Here is a 25498-nt window from a genome sequence, read left to right on the forward strand (position 1 = left end):
AATCCGAGGTCCGCGATGCGCCAGAGTGCAGGCCGGTGCACAGGGGCCCTGGGGGTGGAGGGCGGGGAACCACTCACATGCAAGCCGCCTGTCCTCCCCGGACACCACTGCCATCACCACCACCACTGCCATCACCACCACCACCACTGCCATCACCACCACTGCCATCACCACCACTACTACCATTTCCATCACTACCACTGCCATCACTGCCATCACCACCACTACCATCACCACCACTGCCATCACCACCACCGCCATCACCACCACCGCGATTACCACCACCACTACCACTGCCATCACCACCACTGCCATCACCACCACTGCCATCACCACCACTGCCATCACCACCACTGCCATCACCACCACTGCCATCACCACCACCGCGATTACCACCACCGCGATTACCACCACCGCGATTACCACCACCACTATCACTGCCATCACCACTGCAATTGCCATCACCACCACTACTACCATCACCACCACTACTACCGTCACCACCAACCACCATCACCACTCCCAACACAACTACCATGACCACCATCGCTACAACCACCATCACTACCACTGCCACTGAATTGTACTTCAGCCCCACCATAACAGCAATAACAAAAGCAGGAGCTCACAGTCATGCCGACATCCTCATTCCCTCAGTCTTTCCTGAGCTGTGTGCCATGTTGTGTCTTGCACCTCCCCTCCCCGTTCCGCTCCCCCTGTCTTTCCCTCCGCAGTCCTCACTCCCGTCTAGGCCTGGCTGTGTGGATGGTCTCGAGGTATTTTCTGCTGCAACGGTCACTATTGAGTGAAAAATGGAACAACAAAAAGTTCTAATCCGACACACGGCCTACACGCTGCAGCTTTCTCCCTCCTCTCTCTCCGCTTTGGCCACTGCTTTCAATCGCACCGATCCTTGTGGCCCCGTTTGGAGTCGATTGCTTGCTCACACACTGCTGGCTCTAGAGAGCCCCTTTCCAAATGTGTTTTTTATTTGCTTCTCTTACCACCGTTGGCAGAACGTCTCTGAAAATGTTGGGAGTACCCATAACTTTACCCCACTATGGCAGGCCTGCCGATCGATTAACCGTGTGTGCCGCGTCGGACAGAGGCGTGTGCGAATTTGAGAAACTTTGCACCGGTTATTTCAACTGCCACGCCGGGAGATGGAATCGAACCGCGAACTGTTGTTTACGAGTCCAGTAGCGTGCTGCTGACCGTTACACCACAGCAGCATTGCTGGAATATTTGGTGAAAGATCTGACAAAGAGAACAATGGTATCTCACACAGTAAATTTATCCAGAACCCAGTTGCATTTAATGTTTTTAAATTCGCATGCTTGGTGATTTCTTTTTTTTAGCGATGAGCCAAACGACTATAATTATTATTGTTTTTGTAACAAAAAAAATCACCGGTAAACCCGAACCTTCAATTTTAATCACACGTTGCCAAGTTACTGACTCCGGGCGGAGGATAAAAAGGTCGTCGCTAGAAATCGTTTTTCGTTCTTCTGAATAGATTGGCGTGACCTTTGTCACTGCCCTGCTTTTTCCTTATTCAAGTGAACATGACTAATCCACAACAGGGCCAGTTTCTGCTCTACAGCCCCCATGTCGACCGTGCTGGCCACAGAATCGGAACAATTTCGCAGCCAGCCCGGTATAATTTAGTCCACCGCAGGTAATCACGCGCGACCCCAGAGAGAGCAGGACCCTGACCTCTTTGGCTCTTAACCGTCACCTCAAAAATGCAACGTTGTGCCGGCAAAATTTGATGTCATGTGATTTTAATTATATCCTTTTTTTTTTTTTACCAAAACCCTATTTTGTAAGACATACCATTTTCACCTTCGCCAGATTTAAAATAAAGTAACGTTTCAATCGAGACTCATTTGGTTCGAACGTTGAATGGGATTATTCGTAATTTTTTTTGACCAACACATCGGAAGCCTAATTGCGCCCCGTGAAACGGAATGGACGTTTTAAATGTCGCTTGCGATATTGGGCCACAAGATTTCCGCGTCCTCGGCAATGTTTTGGTCGCCGAGCTGCGTTTTTCCACAAGCCGTTGCACGAGACAGTCACAGGTTGCGTGGTTACCTCCTTGAATAACATGGCAGACGCCTGGGCTTCGTCGAACGTGCGATTGAGATTCGCTGCACAACCGAAAGGCATTTAGTGAGGCACCGATGGGGCTTAAGTGCCACATCTTCTAATAGGACATCCGTGGCACCGCCAGGAGGGGCCTCACAGTCACGAGGTGTTAACTACCTCGCCTGGTATGCAGGAGGTCGTGGGAAGCTCGTGGGTTCGATCCCGATCCTTACGCCTGCATATTTTGAGTTTGCATACTCTCCCCGTGGTCGTGTGGATTTTTTGTCGGGTCCTCCGGTTTTTTCCCTCCACATTCGGAAGCACGCGTTTAGACTAGTTGGCTGCTCTAAATTTCCGCGTGATAAGCCACTTGGTTGAGCTGCCGTTCGTGGCCAGGTCACTTCTAAAAAAGAGCTACATAGCTCGGTGGGCCTTACCCGGTAAAATAAAAAATAGTTTATTGTTGTAATTTTTAGTTTACATCTAGCTTACAGTTTTTATTTCACATTAACATGACGTGACTAATGGTTACAAATTGCGTGACTCGCCAAAGAACGTTTCGCCAATGAGCGACCGACTACTACACATGCGAGGCAGCAGCGTGGAGACACGGGGGGCAGAGAGAGAGAGGGTGCGAGACTTCGCCATGTTTCCCACAGCCCAACGTGGCGCTCTTTCGGTGACGGCGCCGTGGCGCTGGAGGGGGCGAGGGCCGGGGGTGCGTTTCTGCGGGTGCCAGCGTGTGACACGCACGAGCGAGTATTTTTTTTCCCCCTTCAAAACATTGTCAAAGAACTGCAGATGCGCGCACGCTACGGTGCGCATGAGGGCGTTTGGGTTTGAGGCGAACCCAGCGCGCCGAGGTATGTCATGTTCCCGCCCGCTGCCGCAGACGCGACGAGCGGGATTCACGCGGCCTTAGTTCCGGAAATTCCGTGCGAGAGTGAGGATAGGTGAGACAGGATCGCTGCTCGTGATGGGTTGAGGGGGGGGGTGGGTGCCAACAGTTATGGTTGGGGGTTGTCACCTGTCCTGGTTTGCCCAGGAATTCTCTCATTTTGAAGTGGCATTCTGGGTAAACGTGTAAGTCTCTCAAAATCACGAATAGCCCTGGATTGTCAGTTACATTAGAATAATATCCTGCTCAAGACAACACGTTTACATGCAACTTAATTGTTCCCACGTTAAGTGTTGGGGTTTTTTTTTTTTACCGAGCCTGGCGATTGTGGTGGCGTGGTGAGTTTAAACGGCCTTAGCCCTCGGGGCAAGGTTGCAGCGGCAAATTTTTTAGCAATTCGCAGCGAACTTGAGAGAGAGAGAGAGAAGCCGAGGCCGCTCGTGTCAAAAATGAGATCGCCAAGCCCAGAGCGCGTTCACCGCGGGTCGAACGGGGCCAGGGAGGTCACGGCATAGGCCCCCACCACACTGTTTATTACTGCACGACTTGGCTCGTGTAGTGACACGAAAATTACACATTATTGGACGAGGGCGATACTCCCGTCGCAGCAGCGGGCGCCCGCTTGCCAACTCGCTTTGTGCTTCGCCCGGATCGCTCCATCTCAGCGGCATTTGTTGTAATTTTAATCCGCTGCAATTTAACAACGCGGCTGGGCTTGGCCCTTTCGTTAGTTTTTCGCGGATGCCTGTCGAGGTTGTGAATGCGTCCACGTGGGCGTTTGCTTTGCGAGCGTCCAAATCGGGCCAGGGCATCTCTCGTGGTGTGCCGATTTCCCATCGCGTCTGTCTGCAAGTGCAGACTGCTCCCAACGACGTGAAAGTATTTAGTCGGAACCTTGGCCCAAGGGGAGAGCCGTATCAGAGGGCTTCCCATTAATAAAAATGTCTCGTTGATTCCATCGAGTGGTGTCCGTGTCAGATGAACAAATCCACACGTTTCGTGGGGTGTGAGGCAACCTTTCCTTTCGTAATGACATCAGAAATGTATACGCGGTACACAAATGATGTATTTCAGTCATAAATGAAAATATTTTCATCTCGTTCAAGAACATTCTTTTGATCCAGGATTATTTGAATACAAGTATTGTTCTTATGGAAAAAAACATTTTTTTTCGTGTGTTTGTTCTTAAGAGTGTAGAAACAGAGAACACGTTTACTGATACACTTGTTGTTTCTATCCATTACCAATCAAATTTATGTTTTTTTTTATTGTCAAAAGTATTCATGTGTGGCTCCCTGCCAGCCTCAGTAGGGGCCTTGCTAATGCGTGTTTATATTTCGAGACGACATGTTGTCCCAGCCTGATCTATTAGGCGAGAGCAGTTTACAGCCTAATGAGGCCTGCGTTTGTTGTGTTTCTCGTTGTGCTCTCTTGCGTAGTAGCTCGCACCTCCTGTTTCTACTGGATGTGCAAGGCCCAAAGAAGCAAGTGCTAAGGAGGTTGAGGGAAAGATTTAAAGGAGTCCATGGCGTGGCCAGTCAAAGGAGATGGTCAGACAAGGGGATGTTGATGTTAAGGGCGTACGATGTTTCCATAATCATGAAGTCCATCGCTTGTTCGCTTGCATTTGACCATTTAAGCAGTGGACCGCACACATGGCGTCAAGTTTTTTCCGAAAGCCGGGGGGAAAAAATATCTTTAATTTTAGATGGTCCTGGTATTGTTGTGGCAAAGAAAACCCTCAACTCGACGGCTGATATAAACAGCATTCATAACCGGCTTTAATGTTCTTGAGTGGCTAATACAACTGTCTGTTGACTATCTGCGTCAAGCGAGGCTTTTCCTCTCTGCTTTAATTTGTAACTTGAGCTTATAAATGTCAGGTCATGGGTTTTTTTTCACGAGGGTGTGTGTGTGTGTTAGTTTTGCAATATCTACGCTTGTAAAGTATTTGCGATCACATTCGCCCGTGGCTGGTAGCATTCCGTATACAGTCGCGCTCGTTTCTACCGTACGGTTTTGCGTCATTTTATTTATACGTACGGCGCGAAAGAAGTTCTACTTACGTGCAAAATGCGGGCAGCGATATTCGGGTGCACGTTTCAAACCCGTTAACGGTGGTGGCTAATCATTAGTGTAACAATGAAGTGGATTTTATTTTTACCCGGGCATCCTATGTCGACCAATTAGCATCTGTGTAGTGCAAACAATTTTTGCCACCCCTTCCCTAACGGTGGGGGGGGGGGTGAGAAATTCTCACGAAATAAGTTTGTGGCGACGCTACATTCATTACCACGTGTGTGGCAACCTGCTTACTTTCTCCGCCAACAAGATGTATTATTTTTAAATACCATACATAATTGCCTTCAACGTGACACCCCCCCCCCACCCCCTCTGTACCTGTGTTAGGAGGGCGATTTAGAAATCTTCAACTGAGCTTGCCTGATTTGTGGAGCCGCTCTTGGTGTACGTGTTGGGAGTTCTAAATATAGATCAATTAATCGCTCTTCTTCTTTTGTATGGCTGATGCAGATGCAGAGCAATAATTTCTATCAATTATGAAGATCGTGATATGTGGACATTTAATTTGCGTGTTTCCAAAGTGATGTGTTTTTTTTATTCGTTTATACTGTAAGCAATGGGTTTACATCACCCCAGTAGCCGCTAGAGGCACTACCATTCACCGCAGTGTGTTAAAACGATCCTTGGATGGAATTGGGAGCCTACATTGGGAATTGGTGGGTAACCAGCACCACGCCCGAACGCCGTTGTCGCCCTAGGAGCGATGTTCACACTTTACACCGGCTACGCATTTGAGGCTGAGTGGACCTAGTGGAGGCAAACGACTATTTCAGATAATCGTCACTGGTGTTGGCTGTGAGCGGGAATCGAACTCGGGTGAACCGCTCCCCTACCATAATAATAATGATGCACATACCAACCACATAAGATTTTTTTCGGGTTCATAAGAAGATGGCAACACTTGAGTGTTGATTACTCGTGTGCTTGAGTAATCAACACGTGAGTACAGCGTGGGAACTGCTATCCCAGGTGCGGTGGTTTGCATGTAGTATGTATGTTGAACTTCTTTCGCACCGTACGTAGCCAGCCGTGCTAATCGGCAGTTGTCCAGTGGCTTTTTCTTTGCCTTCGGGGGAAGAAACACCCCTCAATGTCCATAAATTGTCCCACAGAAGCTACTCCCTTTGTGTCGACACCTTTCCGCGTCAACGCCTCTCGCTTTGCCGTGGCTTTACCGCACCGTGACACATCGCACCCATCCATCCCTCTCCCCCTGACCACTGAGCTGTTCAAGTCAGCCCCTCTGTGCATCCACCCACCACACTAACCGCACACTCTCATCTAAACATCCCTCCCCGCCATGCCCCCCACCCCTTCACCTGGCTCTCCACAGGAAAGCACGCGCGATCGCCGACTTCAAATCCGACGACGGTACGGTGCTGGACTTCAGCAAAGGCGACATCTTCCACAACGGTGAGTTGTGTGTGTGTGTGTGACGATTCACCTGCTCCATTGCCCTCAGGACCCCGTGATTATCCTTTTTTGGATTTCACTTACAAATCACTCTGTTGGGAATTACACAGCAGAAGCAGCATTCATTGCCCCACCCCCGCCCCCGCCGGAAGACTAATACCCACTTGCACGCCAGGTGTTGAGTCACCTTTCTTCCGCACGGACAGCTTCCGCTGGGGGTGCCCTTCGAATTGTTTCAGATGAGAATTGACGCACGCTCACTTCCCCGGTGTGCAAAGGGTGCTCGTGCCCCCAAGCAATAAATAAATAATAGCAGGCGGTGCATGTATGATGATAATAATGACTATATTTCCATATTATTATAATAATTATAATATTATTTTAAAAATTACCATTTCTCCCCCGACTGTGCCCCACCCTCCATCGCACTGCGCTCCCTCCCTCCCTGCCTGCCTCGCAGCCCCTGAGCCTCGCTGAGCCTGGGGCTGGCTCGGGTTGGCCTCGGCCTGCAGCTGAGGCTGCTTCCTCCTCAGGGCGTTCAGTTGGCGCCCCCTAATTTAGTCAGAGCCCCCCCCCAGATGAGGATGGAACACGCCGCTGTCTCGCGCTTTGTTGCCCGCAGCATCTGCGACTGCCGAGTGGAAGTGCGGCTTGCGCGCCTGTGCGTGTGTGCGTGTGGCACAGTGGCGGTGCTTTTTTTTACGCAGCGCACCAGGTACTCATTTGAGGCTGAGTCGAGCTAAGGGAGGCCCAGGACCGGTTCAGATAATTGCACCAGGTACTCATTTGAGGCTGAGTCGAGCTAAGGGAGGTCCAGGACCGGTTCAGATAATCACCCACTGGTGTTGGACGTGAGCGGGAATCGGGTTTGTAGCAAAGCGCGTTAACCACTACGCTACCACTCCCCTACATCGCCACCGGGGAGACAAAGCCGGTCGGGTGTGGTGCTGGCCACCCACCCCCCTCGTGTGCCGTGCAGGCCTTCATAGGTGTTCGCTAAACAGCACTTGCCCCAGCAGTCTGTTGAGGCTATACAGCGGGGGGGGGGGTGTCTTTGTGTCACAGTGGAAGCGTGGCCCGTTTTCTCTGAGTGACATGAGTCATGGTGGGTGGCACCACCAGAGGCACGCGATCCCTGCTACTGCATGGTGTGTTGTGTAATGTGTGCGGGAGGAGGTGGGTAGGGCTCCTTCCCATTCCCCAGAGGGCCACTGCAGCCAGTGTTGACGTTCTCTTCCGTGCAGAGAGCTTTTTATTTTGATTGATGTCTTGCCCAGAATTGTGCAGCTGAGGGCCAGGAAAAAGGGGATTTAGCAACACGTGAATTGTGCGCTTTGGAGGCGGGGCGGCACTTGCAGTCTGTGTGTCTGTACTCGCAAAGCGTGCCGCTAATAGGCTGGTGCAGCCGCAAGCCGCTTTCACCAGACGCTATTCATTTTCCACGCTTTGGTTTTTTGAGCCCCGGCTTGTTTTGTAAAGGTTTCCACGCAGCATTTCCGCGCGGTGTCACCGTGACCCGTTCGCCCCTCCCCCCACCCACCGCATCGCAAAAAAATCGAGTTCCCTTCCCCCACCCCGGGCACATTCACCCCCCGGCGAACGCTTTGGAGTCGATGCGGCACTGAGGAGGAAGGAAACCACAGGAACACAACAACTACAACAACAAAGACGACGTTTGCACGCTTACGCCTTCGACTGGGGCGTAAAAATCTTGCCCGTGGAATTGGTCAGCCGAGAAGCGCTGTCAAGAACGGCGCAAAGGCCCCGTGAGCAGCGAGGTCGATTCCAATCCGCCCTGGCAACGGCGACGAGGCCTTTTGTGTTGGCAGAAGGTCTCGCGACCGCCTGTGCATCATCATCATCATCCTCGTCATCCTCCTCATCGTCATCTTCCTCATCGCCCCGCACGTTTCCAGCGCGGGTGTTGTCCCGGTGTCACCCCGGCGACGCGAGTTCTTGTCGATACACTCTCTGGCAGTTTCTGCACCGGCTGACTGCCCCCCCCCCCGGTGGATTTTTCCCTGGTCGCTGTGCCCCCCAATCACCGGGGGGCTGCGAGGCGTTCTCAGCTCCAGCTTGATTCCAGCGTTTGTTAGCAGAGTAGAAGGTAAATGTGCCAGCCCTGCGAATTTCCTTTTCACGTCACTGCCGGCAGAGGGGCCTCCACTAAAGGGGGAGAGTTCCTGGAGAGCGCCCCTCTCAAGGAAACTCTCGAGGGTGTTTTGGCCTACTCTTCCACGCTGGTCAAATATATTGGAAGAGGCGTGAATACGCACAGTCTGCTCCGCCACGCGCGACTGCTACCGACCGACTAACTGCGGTGGTGTAATCACGTATACTGCACGGTGCACAGAGACCGGTAGATTTAAGAAACCTTCCAATTCTTCCAACTGACAAGTCTGAAGCTCGAGTTGGCCACTGGGATGCAGGTCCAGCAGCGCGCTGACCATCAACACCACGGGCAGCAGCCGTGAGACGAGCAATGAAGCAGTACTCGTCGTTGTCGTCGTAACTATCGCCCAGATCGATGAAGAACTAGTTTTAAAAAATTTGAGTGAATTTAGATTACGGCCGGCCAAGAGCGCGCAATGAATAAGTAGCGCACGGCTAAAAAAAAAAACCAAGCCAAATGTTTCCCAATAAAGAAAATCCTCATTTTTTTATTTCATGAATCCTTCATTTGAAGTGGGTTTTAGTCCTTTGGTCCTGGCACTTTACACAGAGCGTAAATATATAACCGAACATTAAAACAGCCACAAGTGAAATCGGCGAGTCCCACATCAATGTAAATGACGGTATACAGTGAATTTCAATTGGACGTATGCTTTATTGTCTCTTATGTAGGCAACTGCGATTAAATAACTACTGTACCGATGAATCGTTAATTGATTAACATACATTCTTGAAGTTATAATACAGCCATCGAACCGCTTGTAAAATATATTTTTTATTTGTATATGCTGTGCGTGATGGGGTCACGGTGCCTCTGTAAGCCATTCGAGGTGCTATCATTCATTGCACTTAACAAAACTTATTCCATTATGAGCGAGTTTTTTTCACATTTATACGTATAAGAAGCCAAATATCGCTCCGCTTTGTTCGGGGGGGGGGGGGGGGATGTGTAACCCACCACGGTGGCTAGATGTTAACTACCTCGCCTGGTATACAGGAGGGCGTGGGTTCGATCCTGACCCAGACTCCTGTTGTATATTGGGAGTTTGCTTGTCTCTCTTCTTGTGGTCGCGTGGATTTTTCTCCAGGTCCTCCGATTTTTCCTTTCACTTTTAGAATCATAATTGGTTTATAGGACTGTATTTGGCTGCTATAAATTTCCACGCGATAAGCCACTTTGTTGAGCCATCATTTGTGGTAGCCAGGTCGCTTCTGAAAAAGAGCTACATAGCTCAATGGGCCTTACCTGGTAAAATAAAAATAGTTTATTAGTTTAACTGGTACGGCGGTGGCCGTCTCCGCTCCGCCGCTCTCCCGGCAGCCAACGCCGTGAGCCAGGCCGCTGCCAAGACGAGGGGGGGGGGGGGCCGCTCCCGCATCCACGCGATCACGATCTCGCGCTCGCTCTCTCTCGCTCGCCAGCGAACACTCGCCCAACGCCGATGCCACCGCAGGCTGGTTAGGCCGCCGCACCTCGGCGAGCCTTGCCGGCAGAAATGTGCGGCTCTCGACCAAAGCGCGCGGCCGTCGTCCGTCGCAAGCTCCAGCTTCGGCAGAAGCGTCTCCCAACTACCGTGCCTCTTGTCAGCGAGAAGAAAAATTCCCACCGGTGGCATGGCTGTGGAGTATGCAGGCTGTGCTGCTGTACTGGGCCTTGCGGGTGGCTCTGGCCCCGGGCTACGAAGAGATGTGGGCGGGAGGGGGAAGCGGACAGGCGGGGGACCCCCGTTTCATTCCGTGTACCATAGCCCGTGCCAAGCATGCCACGCTAACTGGTCTTATGCCAGCCACACACTCATGGTGCTCGTCGCCCTCGCACCTGCTGGCAGATGACTCTTCTACCACGGAGCGTCAACAGCCCCCTTTCCCCATCACCCCCCACCCCACTACTGCCCGCAAGGGGAGATGCCATTGTAGGAAGAAGACTGCCTGTGATGCGCGGGTGCCCAGAGCTGAAATAGAACCCGGGCCAGGCGGATCTGTTGAAATGTTTAAGAGGTCAGAGGGGTCCCCGCAGCTCACGACGACGATCAAGGAGAGCCTCCGAATTGAACGTCATTGCTTGTAAGTCATTTCCCTTTTCTGTCACGGCGCGCACCGCGCATTCCCTGCGGTATCGCGTATGCAGACAGCAGTTCGTGGATCGATTTCATCAGTTGAAATCCGTGTTATCGCACCAGGGTGTCCCCCCAACCCTGCTCCAAGCCGCGCTGAGCAGCCAGCCTGGTGAAGTACGTTCACACAACGTTCCCCCACGACCAAAATGGGAGGCCTTCGTCATCCAGCGGTGGATTGACAGCAGGCCGTAAGTTTTGGTTGTTGATGAAGGCCGGCTTGGGCTGGGCATATCGCCAGAAGGGACGGTGGCTGATGGGCAAGGCTGGTGACCGAGGAGGGAAGACACGTCCCAAGAGTACGCGACCACCGCGGAGATGAAGCAGTGAAAAGCGACCCGCGCGCGAAGGCGGTATGGATTGTGGCAATTGCAAAACCCGGGGTGGCGGCAACGACGTGGCGAGCCCTTACATCTAGCAGTGGAGAAGATCGTGGCTGCTGATGACGGGGAGTCGATAACGACGCACAAGAGAACGAATCGATTCGTAAATCGAAACGCGAGCCCGAAATCTCGACTGCTTGCTCGCTCATTGTGTGCAGGGCACGGTGCGCGTGTTTCTTTTGCCACTGAATTATATGCGAGGTTTCTGTGTGTGTGTGTACGTACGTACACAGGTGTAGGGTAGATCCCGGGATTTCTGGTCACATTATTGACCATTAACCGTGCAACGCTTTAACGTGGCCGTGACGCGATTGATCTTCGGAGGAATTTTGTCCATTGACGCACAGCGTGAAGCCCTTAATCCCTCAAAGAAGGATTGCAGCCAATAGCCCCATGATGGCACGTTTAAGGGAATTAGCTACTTGTGGGTGTGGTTCATTGCATTACGCTTCTCTCGTGCAATGATATATATTCATATGAAACGTACAATTTGCTCGCTTTGAAAGAGGCTGATCTTATTTAAAAAAATTATCCCGACAACGTTGACACGCATATGACCTCGACCGCACGTGCGGCGATTGATCTTTTTTAGCGAGCGTTCTGCAAAGTGGCGGTGACATTTGTCCACCTGTTGAGTGTTTTTTTTGCCGCCTTTTGCAGGTGCTTTCTTTGTGGCGGTGATTTTCGTTGTTTTTTATGAACCACGGCAAACATTCCCCTGCCTTTAAGGAAACGGAAGTCACCTCCGGCCCGTGGTGTGGCTGGCAGGCTCGTGGCGGTGTATCCCCCGCGCGCACGCGGACGGCGATTAGACAGAATTGTCACGACTCCAGGTCACGAGTGAATTCGGGAATAGAAATTGTTTTCGTCCCGTGCGTTTTTGTCTGCAACCCGTGTGAGTAAGTGCTCAACTACGTTGTCTTCCTTCGTGTGTTGCCTCGTTTCTATTCTACCCCTCTCTCTCCCTCGCTCTCGTTCTGCCGGTCTCATTGGTATCGTTCCTGCGCATCGTCATAACATGGCGCATTGCGCATGTACGTTGAAATTCTTTCGCATCGTACGTAGCCAACCCGTGCTCATCGGAGGTGCGGAGGGAAGGACAACACATTGTTTACATAGAAGTTTTAGTTTTTTACGCCTTATCATGAGCATAAGAATCGATCTAAAGGGATTGATGGATGCATCAGTAGAATCTTAGGGGTAGCCCCCCTACTCCTGTCCATTTCGTGGTCCATCGAGGGGGCACTTCCACGATTTCGTAGTGCACATATCAGACGCTGCAGGAGATGGTTGGCAATCGCGAGAATAATCATCGAGTGGATTTAACGCCGCGGTACAGAGCGTGTCAACCAATTAGGGCTGCAATGCAGATTAGGAGTCACTTGACCACTTTTACAGACTTGGAAGAAATGCTCAAAGGGGGGCCCCACGCTGGTGTCGGGCGCATTCGGACAACCTCACTTTGCCGTCCACTCTGAGACTGTGGTGGTGCATTTATTGCCACGTGAATGTCGAACCATTGACTTGCTGCTAAAACGAACCGTACGCAGTGACCTTCAAGATGACACCCACCGCCAGCCTCCACGTATCGCAGAATGAATTGTAAATGCCGACTGTGAGGCTGCCTCACATGTAGCACCGCCCAGAGAAGTGCTAAGTAGCGTTGCCACCTCCTTAGCTCCAAGAAACGAACCAAACAAGGACACCCTTGGGAGTAAGAGAGAATTATGTGTGACTGACAAAAACAACCGGACCTGTAACGTTTCATATACTGGGAAGACTTGTATACAGGGTGCTTTAAAAAAAGTGTTAACACTCCTGAGAATTTTCAACAATACCGATACTCCCATATAAGTGTTTAAAAACAATTTGAAGAACCCTGTATTTCCTATGGACACAACCGATGAGCACGGTTGGCTACGCACGGCGCGAAAGAAGTTCAACACACACACAGTACATACGGACAGCTGTCCCAAAAAGAGGTGTCCGTCCTCCTGGCAAAGCCAGGAAGAGAGGTGGAAACCCTCGTGCCAGGCGTGCTTGCCAGGCGTGCGTGCGTGCCAGGCGTGCGTGCGTGTGCACCTCTCTCACGGTGACGTGTTGTGCCTCCCCGCAGTTCAACCGGCGACGGACGGGTGGCTGAAGGGCAGCCTCAACGGCAAGAACGGACTCATTCCCGAGCAAATGCTGCAGATGCTGTGAACCCGAGGCCTGCCATCGGGGTGCCCGGGTGACACGGCAAGCGATGGGGGGGGCGAGGGCAAGGACGGGCAGAGGGAGGGCGGCCGCGGGTTGCATTATGGGTAAATCCTCGCTCTTAACAGCTATCCGACGTGCGCGTGCGCTCGGGTCGCACCGCGTCGTTGTTCAGCACGATGTCCGACGTTTCCCTCCGCGTGCTGCGAGCTTCTTCAGGAACTGAATTTCGTGAAGAAGCTCTCGGCGCATGGAGCAAACGACAACGGCAAACTGTTGCGGTCGTATACACCTCGCTTTACCCCCTGTCGCAAGCCGACGTCGTTCGCAAGGCAATTCAAAGGGACTTCAGATTTATTGCCGTTGCGCTGTAGCCAATGATCAAGTGCATTTTTGGGGATTTTTTATTTTTTACTTACAGTCTTTGTTTAGACGCGCGTTTCATTTTGCTGTTACAATGATTGAGGCCGTTTCTCGATGTTTTTATAATCCTGCAAATGTCTGTGGGCTTTCCTTCCCCGACCGCTTTACAGGGAACGCATATTGCTCCTCATTGCTGACCCGGGCTGCAGGAAGGTTACGGGAGGCCCTGGGGAAATGCCAGGATGAGGCCTCCCTTCTGAGGCCCTCCCTGGGCCCTTTCTAAGGCCTCCTCAGATCTGAGGCCCGGAGCAAACTGCCCCACTTGCCCCGCTCCCCTCTATGGCCTTGGGTCCTGACTACCCACAGCCTGACCAGCAGGCTTACAATGATTTCCGCCCCCCGCCCCATATCAGCAATTCAATGAATTGTCACAATTCAGTTTTATTCGTATTGTTTCGTGTTTTTCTTGTCTCGTTTTGCAGACTTTCGTCCGACTTCCGTCAGCCTAAGGGCAACATTACCGTATCGTTTACGTGTAATGAGCCGACCCGCTTGCAGATAATCGAGTCTCCCAATGCGCGACTCCGCTTGCTCACCCCACGACACGATTGTGCAAATCGCTTTAAATTAATCGGCGAGTCGGCGCGCCATGGCCTTGACCGCCACGACTGCCGTCAAAGCCCCGAGGCGCGAAAAGCCCGTCTCGTTCGCACGTTCCAACGGCCGCTTGCCCAGACGACCAGACCCCGGGGCAACTGATGTGATGGCGTGAGAATGGTGAGCATTTATAAAAGCCAACTGCCTTGACATTGGAGTAAAAAGTTACAAATATATAAATGCGCGGCTTTTGCTGTCGGCGTAGCGGTTCCATTGAGCGAAGAAAACAACGAAAAATTCCAGACGTTTCGTGACGTTATTCAAGGACGGGCGAAGTCAACGTTTAGCATTTCGGTAGCGGCGCTCAATGTTATCGTGTTCGTTCACGCAGTCTGCTGTAACCGTGGCCGTGCAGTTGCCTGTGGCCTCGAGTGCTCTATCAAAAGATCGAATATATCTACGAAATGTTATTGTCCATTCCACTTTTTTGTTTACATTTTTCGTTGTTGGCCAATCCCGTTTATATATATATGTATTTGCACATTGTATAATAACCATTACCGCTTTTGTCGCAATATTTTAATACTTTTATTGCTTGCAACAGGTTCCTTTTAATGCTTCGGGGAATTGTTATTCCTGCTGTCGGGATGTTGTAAGGGAATGCCTTAACTGTCAGTGTAATATAGCACGTGTTAGGTGCTTTGAAAGTACAATACGCTCTGTTGCGCGCTTTGTTTCTGTGTCATTAGTGTTGTGTGAGGTCGCGTCAACAGACCCAGTCGGTGAGGCCGGGCCTCTAACCCAAGTGTAGGAAATGACCCTAACAAGCCCTGCTTAATAGGTCTTACCAATCCCATGCACCGGAATGTGCCGATAAAATCGCCCGGAATGTGCCGGATCTCGTAAGCTAAGCAGAATCGAGCCTGGACAGCGCTTGGAAGGGCGACTGCCGTGCACGCCAAGTTGCTACGGGCTGCTGCGGCACTCCGTAGTGGGCACCAGAAGGCCAGTGCAGCAAAATCGAGTGTTTTGCTGTACAGTACTTCTACGCTCCCCGTCTATGCTCCCCCTTCGCCAACCCACGCTGGCTTGCTTGGTGAAGCGTGACTTAGACGGCGTGGGGAGAGTGCCTCATCCAACAGCGGCACACCTTGTCACAGTCCCTTGGAGATGCAGACTGCATTGTCGGCCGCCTTCGTGTGTTCTCCCATTGCTGTCGGAGCTCAAGTGGTGGGGTCCCAAGTGTTATGCGGGTTCAACGGACTCCCAAATTCGGCCAAGAAGTCTTCCCGTTGAAATAAAATATTTGACCGCAAACTCAAATGTTGCACGCACGCACGCATGTCGAGAACGTCTTTGGCGTCGCAGTTCTAAATAAACGGGGTCACGTGATGATCCCAGTAACTGCCGAGGGGCATGACTCCAAGTGACCCCCTCTCCCCAATCTACTCCCCCTTCTGGCAGGGCCCTGTTTGCCACTCGGGGCAGTCAGGACCAATTCCACATGCACTCCGGTGGTTTACGATCGTTGCCCTCTGAAGCTGTCGGCTAGCAACGTGGACGTCGAGCTTGCTGCCCGATTCATATCCGTGCAAAAAGGGTGTTGGGAAGATGCAAAGGAACGCCTGCAAGCTTACGTTGTCTCTCGTGTTTCAAATCATTGGCGGTGTGCGTGTGTGCGCATGTATGTGGCCATGTACATGGTCTCAGTACGCAAATAGTACTCCAATCTATGATTTGGAACCGAATAACAGGAAGTGTTGAGGCAAAGCAAGCACGTGACCAGGCTGGGTTTGGGCCAAGGTTTCTCTCCCGATCGATTGATAGTGTTATCAATCAGATTCTATCAATCAGATACTATCAATCAGATACTATCAATCGGATGCTCGAAAAATTAATTAAGAAAATGCAAAGCAGAAGTGGAGTCGGGCAAAGCAGGTAATTCTCTCAGCAAGGCTCACCGCAGCAGATTTTACATTTATTTTCCAACAATTGGACCAGAGACATCAATCCACGAGCACAGGTGGAGGTGTCAACCATCTCGGATTCGATGACGACGTCGTCACTGTAACAACCGATGAGACGGAACCGCAGGTAATGAATGAAGAACAACAAGAAGTTACAACGTGGGGCTGGAGATGGTAATAAATACGGGCAAAAGGGAAAGTTACGGCCAGTCGCTTGTCGCAAGCTGAACAAATAGAACATCTTCGGAGGGACACAACAATACGGCAAGATATGTATCACTTTTGGCGGTGGGATCAATATCAAAATGACGAGAGCAGGTTGGAGTGCTTTTGGGAAAACTGAACTTGCTTCATCAAAAGCAACACAACCGATGTGCCGATTGCAGAAACGATTTAATCGGTAAGATATTCGTCTGCCATCACGGCACGGATCACAAACGTGGTCATTGACAAAGGAAGTGGAACGAAAGCTGAAAATTATCCAAAGACGCACGGGAGGGGTCACGCGTGCTTGCATTTGCATTCGGAGAAAGAGGGACGCGCGATTCGGAGAACATCTACAAGTTGTACGTACGTTGACAACACAAGCGTGCTCATCCGAGGTGCTGGCGGGCGGGCGGGGGAGTTTTTTCCTTGAGAGTCAAAATAATATTTTAATAATATTGACTCTTTAGACAAATCAGTGGGGCTAGGGAAGGACGCCGTCGCTCGAAGCGACGACGGTCGATGGGTCGAGACTCACGAGGGAGCGGCAGCTAAAGGCGCGGAACGCGCCCCAGGAGCCATCAAGTGCGTCGTGAAGCCGCAAGTCGACGGGGAAAGGCTTCATCCAGCGGTGGATAGAGCTCGGCCCGATGGTGTTAAGGGGGGGTAAGTCAGGCTTGTTGGGGGTCATTGTCTTGTAAGTGTATCGCATTCCTGATTTGTCATCGCTGGTACTGCAAGCACGGTACGAGCGTTCTTAGCTGAACAACTGCTGGTGGTGCATTGCATCGTCGTCAAACGAGCCGGCGGGCTCTCTAGCGGCCCATTATATGCATCTCAGCCCAAAGAAGTTACATTTGATGTTGAACTAAATACATGCGTTACGTATATTTATTGTCTGTACTTGCATTGCCTTAAAAAAAAACTCACATTTGCCGATCTTGCTTTTATTCCCAGCCCAGGATGTCTGCCTGCCCAATTGGTACGTGCCTAGATGTCGCTTGCTCCAGAATTTTCGGAATCTGGGCCACAATGCGTAGCGCAAAACAATCACGCGTACAAACTGTGATGCGGAACCGGGGTCCGGCGGCAAGAGCGGGGAGGGGTTTGGTTCTTTTGTTCTTCGTTCGTTTGTTCACGTTGCCAACTTGACATTTTTTTTCTTTCTTTCTTGCCGAGACGATTTTTTTTTTGCCGTCGACCTGAACGGGCCTGGCCACCACCTCTACCACCGCGCACGTGCGTGCCCGCCCGCTCACGTGCCCGCGCGCGCGCGTTCTCGGTGGCATCGTCACAAAGTTTTGCTCGAGTGGAGGACGCTGCCTACCGCGGTGCATCGTGTGGGGTCTTGTCCAAGTTTCCCAACGCGCGTTCGTTTACTCGTTTCACCGCTCACGTCAAAGTATCGGCAGAACCCCGTTGATGTCTCTGCACGTCAAACCCCACGGTGCTTTAGTCCATCGGACTGCGGTCTTGGCTTGCCAAAAACGACAACATCCATCTCGATTTGTCTCGGCAAGCTGGCTGTGCTGATGAGACTCGCAGGGCGTGAATCTGCTCCAGAGTCCGTCAGGCTTGTCGAGCAAATGATTCGGGTTGACAGGAGTCAGCAGTTGGCCAATATTATCCAGCAGCGCGTTCTTTTCTTTTGAGTGTCAACATTCAGGGTGTCGTCAGCAGAGTCCGACCTGCCGAACAGATACCCATCCTTGAGGTCAACTCGTGGAGCAAAATCGCCGTCGCTGCAGGGAGGGGAAAATTACATTTGGGTGTAAGCCGCTCCCCACGTGTTGCTGTCCGCCGCATCAATCGCCGACTCGGGAGCAGAGGTCGCAACCGGTAGGCCGTGAGTCACCGGTGAGTAACCGTTTGTCACTCATTTCCGGTAGGGTACGAGTACGGGTAGGGGACGGCTACCCATACCCGGCCGGGTACGGGTACCCATTTGCGACCCTGGTGCGGCCGGGTACGGGTAAGGAATCAAAACCCGTTTGCGACCTCTGCTCGGGAGTGACGTTGTTGAGCCGTGGGTCACACGGTGACGCCGCGTCCGAGGGGAGACGCGAGCAAGTTTTGCACATTTCGCTCCAACCAGGTGGCTCGGTTCGTCACGCGGGGGCATCTTGCACGATGTCGCTTGATGTTGCTCGTAAATTACAAAATATATATACACAAAAATAAACCTGACAACAAGAACAAAAAATGAATCGCAAGTTTCACCGATAATTTTTGGAGGAGCGTTGAAAGGCGTGCGAACTGCGGAAAGAAATCTGCGAGCAGTCTGTCGAAGAGACCGGTGAAGGAATTCATACTGGTAGGAACCTCCTGGTTACACCAGCCCACAGGGGATTATTGTGTCCGTCCGTCGTGCAGGGAGGGGCTGGGTGGGGAGGGAGGGGCTGGGTGGGGAGGGGCTGGGTGGGGAGGGGCTGGGTGGGGAGGGGCTGGTCACCCCGTGGTGCCCTTATAAAACTCAACGTTTAACCTACTCACGCCGGCTTGTGCCCGCCCTCACAGTCGGGCATATATGCTGAATACACCACGCCGCCGTTGACCCTGGCCATTGACCGAGCAACCCAACGTTCCTACCAGCTCCCTCCGCAGGAATGTGTTAAATAACGGGGGAGGGGGGGGACGAGGTCACCGCTGCTGTTGTTTTTAAAGCAAGGGAAGTCGGGGGGAGGGGGCAGGGAGTGGAAATGGGCAGCACAACGAGAGACAAAGCGAACGACGGAGTAAAGACCGTGAGGAGGAGGAGGTGGGGGGGCAGAGATGCAGAGGGAACACTGCGGGAAGAGATGGCGGTCGGGCGACGTCACGGAGTTTGTGCTCCACCGATGCGGCAGGAGCAGCTCGGGGCAAGGAATGAATGGAAAAGAATGAAAGAGGCCTCGGCAGTTCTCGCTGCTGTGTTCATCTCACCTGATGACGATTGCTTGTGTTGCGATCGAAACGTCGTGATCTATTGATTTTCTACCTACGTGACTTTACCGAAAGAACCAAAGAGTCTTAGTAGTAGTAGGTTTTGACCCTTTTAACTGGCAACAAAACTGACACCTTTTTACAAGGGATCATGTTTGCATTAACCACAACACTTGCGGTCAAAATGCAAACAAAAAGAAAACTCTGATAATGTGTGCACTGTCCTTGAAATTGATTGGTCCACACCCGAGCCAGCTTTTCTTAGAGCCTAGTCTCACATGGTGTTGGACCAGATGACGCCAAAAGGCGCACAACTCAAAGACAACGCACCATCAGAGTATTGAGAGCTCGGGGTAAGCATTTACATTGAGACCTCCTTTGCCAGTAGCAAGATATAGTAATAGGTTTTTACCATGTTAACTGGCAACAAAACTGACACCTTTATACAAGGGATCATGTTTGCATTAACCACAACACTTGTTGCCAAATTAAAGAGTAAAAACCTATTACTATATCTTGCTACTGGCAAAGGAGGTCTCATAAACCAAAGAGTATGTTTGTGTTTGGTTGTCCTCACGCACCTCTGATTAGCGCGGTTGGCTACGTACGGTGCAAAAGAAGTTCAAGATACATACACACACGGGAAACAAACAGAAAATGTGCCCGGTTTGGTGTTATTGTCATCATATATATACAAATCTGAAGTGTGTCTTAAGTCCAGGTACACATGAGCGAACCTCGTGCCCACATCTCGAGGGGAGGGGGACTCCCCCAGGCAGATCGATGCCTCCATCGATGGCGCGGGGATGATATCCCTGGGGTCCTGTCACCAACTCCATCGCGATGCCACGGAGCGCCCTGCCAGAGGTGGCGACAGCCCCCCCCCCCCCCATGGTGACAGCACGTGGAGGGGCAGGGAAAGGGTCTACTCTTAGTTCTTTCGGTAAAGTCACGTAGGTAAAAAATGAAATTGAAATTAATAAAAAAATAAAAACAATAAAATCACGACGTTTCGGAGGCAACACAAGCTTCCGTCTTCTGAAGACGGAAGCTTGTGTTGCCTCCGAAACGTCGTGATTTTTTTTATTAATTTTAATTTCATTTTTTACCTACGTGACTTTACCGAAAGAACTAAGAGTATGAATCCTTGTAGTCACAAAAGCTTCAAATCTAGAATTAGGGAAGGGGCCTGCCACAACTCTGTCTCCTATGCCCCCTCCCCAAGCAGAGAAGATTGTGGGTTTGGTGATTTAAACACCGCGAATGATCACAATTCCATTCAACGTCGCCGCGTGAATACAAAATAAAACCCTAAATATATATGCCACGAGCCTGCTGCCATTCCTAGCTCGTAGAATGTAATCGTGGACTGGTTTCCACTTCCTGGGTCTCGTCGGGAAAGGAGCTAAACAAATGCTGCCGTGTTCCCAGAGGTTATTGGCAAAAGTACTCGCCCCGTTTAACGAAAGAAAGCAATCCCCGTGAGTTTGCGTACGGATTTTGAAAAATATATATACGGCGCTTTGAGATGCCGTGGCATTTAAGCGGCCGCCGAATGCAGCCCCTTTTATCGTTGTGTTCTTATTCCTGTCTCCATTCCGCAATAGCTTCCCTGGTGTTATTAAGTACGACAACTGCAAAGGTCACATGCGCATCTATATTCATGGAGCCACGGTGGCGAGATGTTAACCACCTCGCCTGGTACACAGGAGGTCGTGGGTTCGATCCCGACCCTGACCGCCTGCTGCTGTATATTTGGAGTTTGCGTGTCTCTCCCCCCATGGTCGCGTGGATGTTTCTCCGGTTTTCCTCCACATTTATAATCAACATCACGCGTTTACAGTATTTGGCTGCTTTAAATTCCCACGTGATAAACCACTTCGTTGAGCTTTCATTTGTGGCCAGGTCGCTTCTGGGGGAAACATCTATATAGCTCAGTGGGCCTTACCTGGTCAAATATATATTTTAAAATGTGTGTTTATATTTCGATTTAAAGCTTTCGTGACTGCAGGGATTCATCTTCTTGGTTCTTTCGGTAAAGTCACGTAGAAGGGAAGTAATAAAATAATATTATTATATAATATTATTATATTATTTTATTATGTTTTATTTTTATTATTTTATTACTTCCCTTCTACGTGACTTTACCGAAAGAACCAAGAAGATGTGTGTTTATAGATAAGTAGAGTGGTGCAGCTGCAAAACCCAGAGAGGGCAATGCCCCAGGTTCAAGGAGCCTCTCTCAGCCCATTAGCACGACGCCCCGACGGACACCCAACAGCAGCGTTGTGAAAGGCCGATCGACGCAGGGGTACGAGGCCACATTTCCACGGCAGGCTTTTCGCGGCGACATTCTCTGCTCCGCCGTTCGCGTGCCATCGCATTTCTGTATTCTATGCAGTGTGGTAGAAAGTCCCAGGGAGAATATCCTCACACATGCCAATAGGGTACATGGGTGCAGCAAATTAATCTCGGAAATGACAACCACGAAGTGGCGGTGACGTCACCACGTCACTCGTGCCAGGCTAGGTGCACCTTGAGGCTTGCTGCTGGCAGATCACGGGACAGACCCAGGTGCCATGGGTCGACTGATGACTGGCACATGCACCACCCGTGCTCCCCACTGTGCCAAGTTGCTTTATTTTATCCGCCCGGCACCCCTCATTGTTGTGGGCATCGCTCCTCTGTCCTCCTCTGTTGTTGGGAGGGCGACTACCTCGAAAGTGCCCAGTCGTGTCCTTCTGCAAGCCTCCTCTACAGAGGCCGACCCTGACACCGCTGGTACCAGTCATCTGCAAGTGTGAATCAGTCCATCTCTTCTCCAGCCCGTGCCGCGCCCATTTAGCCACCCCCCCTCTATCCCACCCAGCAGAATCTGCTTGGTCATGCGGTGGCTGGGCATGCGGGGGGAGGGGGGGGGCATGCGGGGGGAGGGGGGGGCATGCGGGGGGAGGGGGGGGCATGCGGGGGGAGGGGGGGGGGCATGCGGGGGGAGGGGGGGGCATGCGGGGGGAGGGGGGGCATGCGGGGGGAGGGGGGGGGCATGCGGGATACATGACGCAGCCAATGCAGCCTCGCCTGCCGGAACCCACTGGGTTCTACCAAATACCACGGTGAAAACACTCAAGCTTGTACTTATGCTGGAGGCGACAGGGAGAAAGGGTGTTCATGACATATTCTGGCCAAACTCCATTTATCAGAACCACCCCAACCCCCCACTTTAGTTTAAACGTACTGCCTTTTGGCGTCATCTGGTCGAACACCATGAGACTAGGCTCTAATAAAAGCTGTCTCTGGTGTGGACCAATCCGTTTCAAGGACAAAGCATAAATGATCAGAGTGTGGGTTTTTTTTGCATTTGACTGCAAGTATTGTGGATAATGTAAACACGATTCATTGCAAAAGGTGTCAGTTTTGTTGCCAGAAAAAAGGGGAAACCCCCTATTAGTATATTTTGGTACTGGCAAAGGAGGTCCCATGATGAACCCACTGCCGTTGATCACATGGAAAATCGAAAACAAAGATCCCCCTGTACCTCGGGGTGTCTTTCGCGAGTGACGGGGAGCGGCAGCGGGAGATCGGGAGCCGAGTTCTCGAACGAAGCTCGCGGTTTACAGGTCCATCGGTGTTTCCCACCGTCACCGATGATGTCCATGAGCTTTGGGTAATGGGCGAAAGGATGAGATCGGCGGGTACAAGGGGCCGAAATGAGGTTTATCCGCAGGGTTACCGGGGCCTCATCGCTCTCCGTGATCGGGTTGAGGAGCTCGTGAATCCGGGAGAGCCGCTGCTGCTCCTACGGATCGAGAGGAGCCGGTTGAGGTGGTTCGGGCACCCGGTAAAGATGGGGCCCCCCGTAGACTGCCACCCCTAGAACTCTACTGGGCAGCAACGTCCCACTGGGCGAAGAACCCGGGACCGACCCAGGACACGCTGGCGGGACTCTGTCGCTCGGCTGGTCTGTGTATAGTAACGTGTAGTGGATAGTAATGTAGTGTATGATGTAGTGTACAGTGTAGTGTATCGTGTAGTGTATCGTGTAGTGGATAGTAATGTAGTGTATGATGTAGTGTATAGTAATGTCGTGTATGATGTAGTGTATAGTAATGTAGTGTATGATGTAGTGTATCGTGTAGTGGATAGTAATGTAGTGTATGATGTAGTGTATCGTGTAGTGGATAGTAATGTAGTGTATGATGTAGTGTATCGTGTAGTGCAGGGGTCGGCAACCAAAATAACAAGAAGAGCCATTTCTTTCCAATTCGGTACAAAATTCAGTATTTCAAGAGCCGCAATGCATCTATGTACATACGTACATATCGTCAAGAAGCAGCCCGTAAAGAGCCGCATGCGGCTCCGGAGCCGTAGGTTGCCGACCCCTGGAGTAGTGGATAGTAATGTAGTGTATGATGTAGTGTATAGTGTAGTGTATCGTGTAGTGGATAGTAATGTAGTGTATGATGTAGTGTATAGTAATGTAGTGTATAGTGTAGTGTATGATGTAGTGTATAGTAATGTAGTGTATGATGTAGTGTATAGTAATGTAGTGTATGATGTAGTGTATAGTAATGTAGTGTATGATGTAGTGTATAGTAACATGTAGTGTATAGTAATGTAGTGTATGATGTAGTGGATAGTAATGTAGTGTATGATGTAGTGTATAATGTTGTGTATAGTAATACAGTTCTAAAATCTGTCGCTAGGGAAAGGAAGATGTGGACCGCCACTACGCAACACGCTGCTGTAGTGTATAGTAATGTAGTGTATAGTGTAGTGTACAGTAATGTAGTGTATGATGTAGTGTACAGTAATGTAGTTTATTGTTTTATTTTATTTATTTTATTATTTCCCTTCTACGTGACTTTACCTAGAGAACCAAGAAGAACGCTCCTGGCTGCCGTTGTCACCCGTCCGGCAGAACTCGCGTTTCTTCGAGCGTCTGTCCCAAAGACCGATGGCTCCACACGAGTCGAGTTACCTTAGGGGTGGGTGGGCTCTCGATAGCTCTGTGACATCAGTGGCTCAACAATCCGAGAAACGAACGTCTCCGTGGCAATCTTCCCAGCTCTGGTTTGCCAAACCGTAGCAGCAGTTTCCGAAACTCATCTTTGGTATGCGTGTTTTTTTTTCTTCTTCTGAGTGTGTAAACATAGTGGGTATGGCACAATAAATAAATAAAAAATACGGGTTAACACGCCGCTGCTATGAACCCAGGTGCCCCGATTTAGATTTCCACCCACGATTATCAGCGGCGAGTAACATCGGAATCGGTCTTGGATGCCACCCCACCAACCACTGAGACCAATTGATGCGGGCCACCGTGTTGAAGTATCGCTATAAACAAGCCGCCCCCGTCACTGATACGGTGTGGGGAGGGGGCCAGGCCAGAATCTGGCCTGTGATTTTAATGCAATTGTCACGTGAAGATTAGGCTTGAGAATGTAGGTCGCTCTACAGAATTGAAGCGTTTGTGGTCACGGCTAGGGCTTAACACACATTAAAATCCGATTTTTTTACTCTCTCTCTCCCTCTCCTCTTGAAAACTGCCGACTTTATTTCCAACGGTGTCACGCTGCTCCGACTTGCTCCGCACGACTTTGCAATCGAGTCTCGATCCCCAGCTGTCTTCCATGTGGAGACTTCCCCCCCCCCCTCACACGACACAATTTGATGCAAATCGACCAAATTATTTTGTCTCCCCCCGCCGCCCTCCCCCCCAGTGTTTTCAAACGACTTAATTCATCAAATGAATCAAAACGAAGGCCGTGGATAACACTTGAGAGGTGGTGGTGTGCATTTTGAAATGAAACGTTACGGTTGAGTTTCCTTTGTAGTTAAGGAATAAATCACCAGGTGCTCCTGCCTGCCTGCCTGTCTTTCTGTCGACTACAAGAGCTGGTGCAGAGCTGATTACGAACGAATGGCAAAGAGTTTGCACCGGCACGGATCAAGGTGGCATTCACCTACCCTCACTCTAAGCCACTGATGCAGTCACAAACGTGGTTCGTGTGGCGGGTCTTGCCAAGTCGAGGTGAGGGGAGGGTGGCTGGCACGCTCCGGGAGGAGCCACGGCCAAATCGTATTTACTGCATTGCA

General features: G+C 51.0%; 1 protein-coding gene across 5 annotated transcripts in view; it reads left to right on the forward strand.

Annotated features, from left to right (window-relative positions):
- The window catches only part of ARHGAP10 (Rho GTPase activating protein 10), a 104725-nt gene extending 85888 nt beyond the window's left edge, over window positions 1–18837 (forward strand). For 2 of the 5 annotated variants that reach the window (XM_078863204.1, XM_078863205.1), the window contains 3 exons: window positions 735–776; window positions 6405–6484; window positions 13270–18837. In XM_078863204.1, the coding sequence (XP_078719330.1) occupies window positions 735–776; window positions 6405–6484; window positions 13270–13355 (208 nt within the window). In that variant the 3' untranslated portion in view covers window positions 13356–18837. The remainder of the gene's footprint in view (window positions 1–734; window positions 777–6404; window positions 6485–13269) is intronic. The other 3 variants (XM_078863207.1, XM_078863209.1, XM_078863208.1) reach the window with 2 other exon arrangements.
- The last annotated feature ends 6661 nt before the right edge of the window (window positions 18838–25498 follow it).

Source organism: Lampetra fluviatilis, chromosome 15, assembly GCF_964198595.1.
Source record: "Lampetra fluviatilis chromosome 15, kcLamFluv1.1, whole genome shotgun sequence".
Classification (NCBI taxonomy): Eukaryota; Metazoa; Chordata; class Hyperoartia; order Petromyzontiformes; family Petromyzontidae; genus Lampetra; species Lampetra fluviatilis.